General features: G+C 33.4%; 1 protein-coding gene across 2 annotated transcripts; it reads right to left on the bottom strand.

Moving 5' to 3' along the window:
• Nucleotides 1–472: 472 nt before the first annotated feature.
• LOC111367028 (mitochondrial import inner membrane translocase subunit TIM14-3-like) lies at nt 473–3208 on the bottom strand. 2 transcript variants are annotated; one of them, XM_022987702.1, is made up of 4 exons: nt 2993–3201; nt 2250–2420; nt 946–1127; nt 473–814 (listed from the first exon to the last, which is right to left on the bottom strand). In XM_022987702.1, exons 2-4 carry the CDS (start codon nt 2316–2318, stop codon nt 658–660), a joined length of 408 nt encoding a protein of 135 aa, XP_022843470.1. In that variant the 5' UTR covers nt 2319–2420; nt 2993–3201; the 3' UTR covers nt 473–657. The 2 variants fall into 2 exon arrangements, with proteins under 2 accessions (XP_022843470.1, XP_022843472.1); XM_022987704.1 differs by lacking the exon at nt 2250–2420 and having other exon boundaries at nt 2993–3208.
• Between the last annotated feature and the right edge of the window lie 261 nt (nt 3209–3469).

Consider the following 3469-nt stretch of genomic DNA (forward strand, 5'->3'; position numbering starts at 1 on the left):
ATTTAGTCTAGTGTAAGCTGGGATACCTGGATATCAAAAAAAAAAAAAAAAAAAAGAAGGGGAAGATATCAAAAAAAAAAAAAAAAGAGTACGAGGAGCGTATGATTTCAGGTTTTGGGATTAATTTGATTGGATTATTCTTGCCATTGATGATCGAGTGTATAGGAAATGATGCAGGAGCACGATTGAAGATAGAGTATCCTCTGCTTAAATTTCAGTTCAGTTACAGCACAGCATCTTCTTTTCTTTTCTGCTATTCCCATGTGGCCTGATCAGCTTATAAATAAAAATATCAGAGAGAATTTATTAAGAATTCTACTTTAGTATAAATCTACAACTTCATTCAAGTTAGATCAATATTAATATTCCTCAAATTTATTTGATTCTGTAATAGTATCTATTACTCAAATTTATATAGTTAGGTTTCAATGAATCGGAATAGCTACAAAATCTTATTTTAAATACATTGAAATTCATTCCAACAGTACACAATTAATTTATTAATTAGTCCAACACCAAAAAACAGCTCAAACAAACTAATTTGCTTGTATATATGTAAGTACATCGAATTCACTGGGCAATGGCCCATTACACTCAAGCCATGGATCCAAAATGTGATTCCTGAATGCTATGTATAGATAGAGAAGAAAAATTCAATCAGAATGCAGAACCAGGTGACTTCGTTTTCCTCAATAAAACATCCTTAGCTTCGTTAACCTTGGAAGCAAGATAATGACTACCGCCAGCATCAGGATGGTTTGCCACCATTACTCTCCTATGAGCTTCCTTGATCTTCTCCATTACAGCATGCTCTCTGATAACAAGATCGTATATTAGAGATGAAAATCGTCAATAAGAATTTCCTAGACTCAAAAAGTATGTCAAGCAAAATCCTGAACAAGAAACAATGAAATGCGTGAACATGAACAAATTTAGAATATTTACCTCACTCCAAGAATCAATGCAGCTTCTCGCCTTGTCATGACCATTTCAAATCCACCAGGATAAAATCTTCGAGCACGAGGAACTGTAGGACGATTTTTGAATGCTTCCCATGCTCTTATCATCCATCTACTGCCCAAAGCAGCAGCTCCGACAGTAACACAACCAACCACTACACTAGAGGCCTAAAGATAAAACAGGAACAAAATGTGAGATCATAAGCATCAATGATAACATGTAGATAAAGGTATTTCTTATTGGCTTGCTTAACAAAGAGGCATCTAACATATAAATATCATATGAAATCAGTTCAGAATCAAATTATGAAATCTTTGGAAAAAGAGAACGAAATGACATATAGCTACTAAACCAAACCAAAGTGCAATGAACCAACTAGATTGACCTAGTGGATAAATGAAGAATAAGAAACAAAAACAGCAACAACAACAGCAACCAGATCAGATATTGTAATTGCATTATAAGACGCAACAGAATAGAACAAGTTCTTCTAATTGACTTAACATGACACGTTTAGACAAAAAGCATCAACAAGCACAAATTTGGCAATCACAGTAGAGAAATATCAACATTTATCAAAGTTTTTCCCTTAACACATATTGAGAAAATAACTTGAATGATGAACGACATAATGTCGAGTCGGATTTTTAAATATCTACCATTAGGCTACAACGGATCAAGAACTCGGTTCAACTGTGCAATGCATAGCAAGTCCTAGTAATGATCAAACAACTCAACATGAATTCCCTTCCTTATATCCACTTTATAATAGAAATTCTTCAATTTCTTTTTTTTTTTTTCTTTTTTTTTCGTCGGAGAGGGAGGATGGAGCTAGAAGACCTCTTCAACACTCCACAAACTGTCATATTTTTGCCCTAACCCACATATAACCCCGCAAGAATGCACTGTCTAGGGGATAGCGATGGACAGATGTACATAGTTAACCTAGACAGAGAGGTTGATCAACAATCGTAAAAAGTTGATAACTGAAAAGGTATTTGAACCTTTGTGATTTAATGAGCTTCGTGGAAGCATAACAGAAAAAGAGACCATGAGACGACTCAATAGACATATGAATACATACACTTGAATCACTTTAATGTGGTTGATTAACAATTGTACAAAGTAGATAAATGAAAAGGCCTTCACACATTTCATAATTAATTGATGATCGGACTCAATAGAACTATAAAACAAGGCTATATACACTTAAATCACTTTCAATGAGGTAGATCAACAATTTCACAAAGTAGATAACTGGAAAAGGGATTTAATGAAGAAACCAGCACCGCCTTTTCCATATTTTTTTCATAGCCACCAACATTGAAGAAGAACCCAGAAGATATCAATTTTATCATCACCTCCAAGCTAGAAGAATCTGGAAGGATTAGTGCTGATTTTATTTGAAGAAACCGACATTATAGAAGTATGTCAAAGACAAAGCCACTGCCATATTTTGCCTATATATAGAGTGAAAGAGAAAAAGAGTGCAGTGATGAGAACGGAAGAGAGAAATTACTGTGAGTGCTCCATTTTTAAATAATATAAGAGAGGTTAGTGGTCTTGGTGTGTATCAAAAATTGTGTAAATTGCATCTCATAAATAAAGTTATATTTTTAATTTGTGAATTCAAATTCAACAATTTGGTACCAGAGCTCAACATTTGAACCTTTTGCAATTTGATGAACCTTGTTAAAACGAAATTAGAGACCTAGCTAATACAATAGAAGTATTAAAAGGGGCTATATACATTTAAATCGTTTTCAATTATCTTAACTAATTTATCCCTATTTCATATCCAGTAAGTGCCACCCCTTTAGTTTAGTACTTCTTACAATTATGAACTTGTCCAAATCACAATACAGATTAATTAATTCAAAACATTCCCCATAAATCTTCCTATAGTAAAATTCTCCCAAAGGTAAATTTGAATTAAAAAGAAAAAGAAAAATAAAAATAAAGAAAACATCTTGCAGCGTCATTCAAATATTACAATTAATACAAAATCATAGAAACAGGGCTCAGAAAATACCATAAGAAATTCTGCCAAAAAGTTGCAAAAGAACGGCTTCAAACCAAACAAACACCTGCAAATAAAACTAACTCCTTTTCTGATGTAATTCTCTCCTTATGGAAATTGTTAGAGGGATTTTATGGGAAGAATTTTCTGGGATTTTGGCCACTGGCTTGGGCTCCAAGAAATTATTAATCCTGTGTGCTCCGTTGCTTCTAATATCAGCGGTATCGATAAGCCGCGTTAAGTACAGGATTTGTTAAGTACAGGATTTGTTCGAGTTGGGCTCGGAACTTATGGGCCGGTCCGACTTCAACCGTAACTTGAAAATCACTGTCCGAATTAGGTAGAATATTTGATGGGAAAGGAAAATTACTTTATAGTCTGCTATTTAAAAATTCGATATTTAAATTGATATAGGAGAATCATTTTTTGAACGCTTTTAATCCTATGCAATTCAATTTATTTATAATTATATTAAAATATTACATCAAT

The sequence above is a fragment of the Olea europaea genome, chromosome 18, assembly GCF_002742605.1.
Source record: "Olea europaea var. sylvestris chromosome 18, O_europaea_v1, whole genome shotgun sequence".
Classification (NCBI taxonomy): Eukaryota; Viridiplantae; Streptophyta; class Magnoliopsida; order Lamiales; family Oleaceae; genus Olea; species Olea europaea.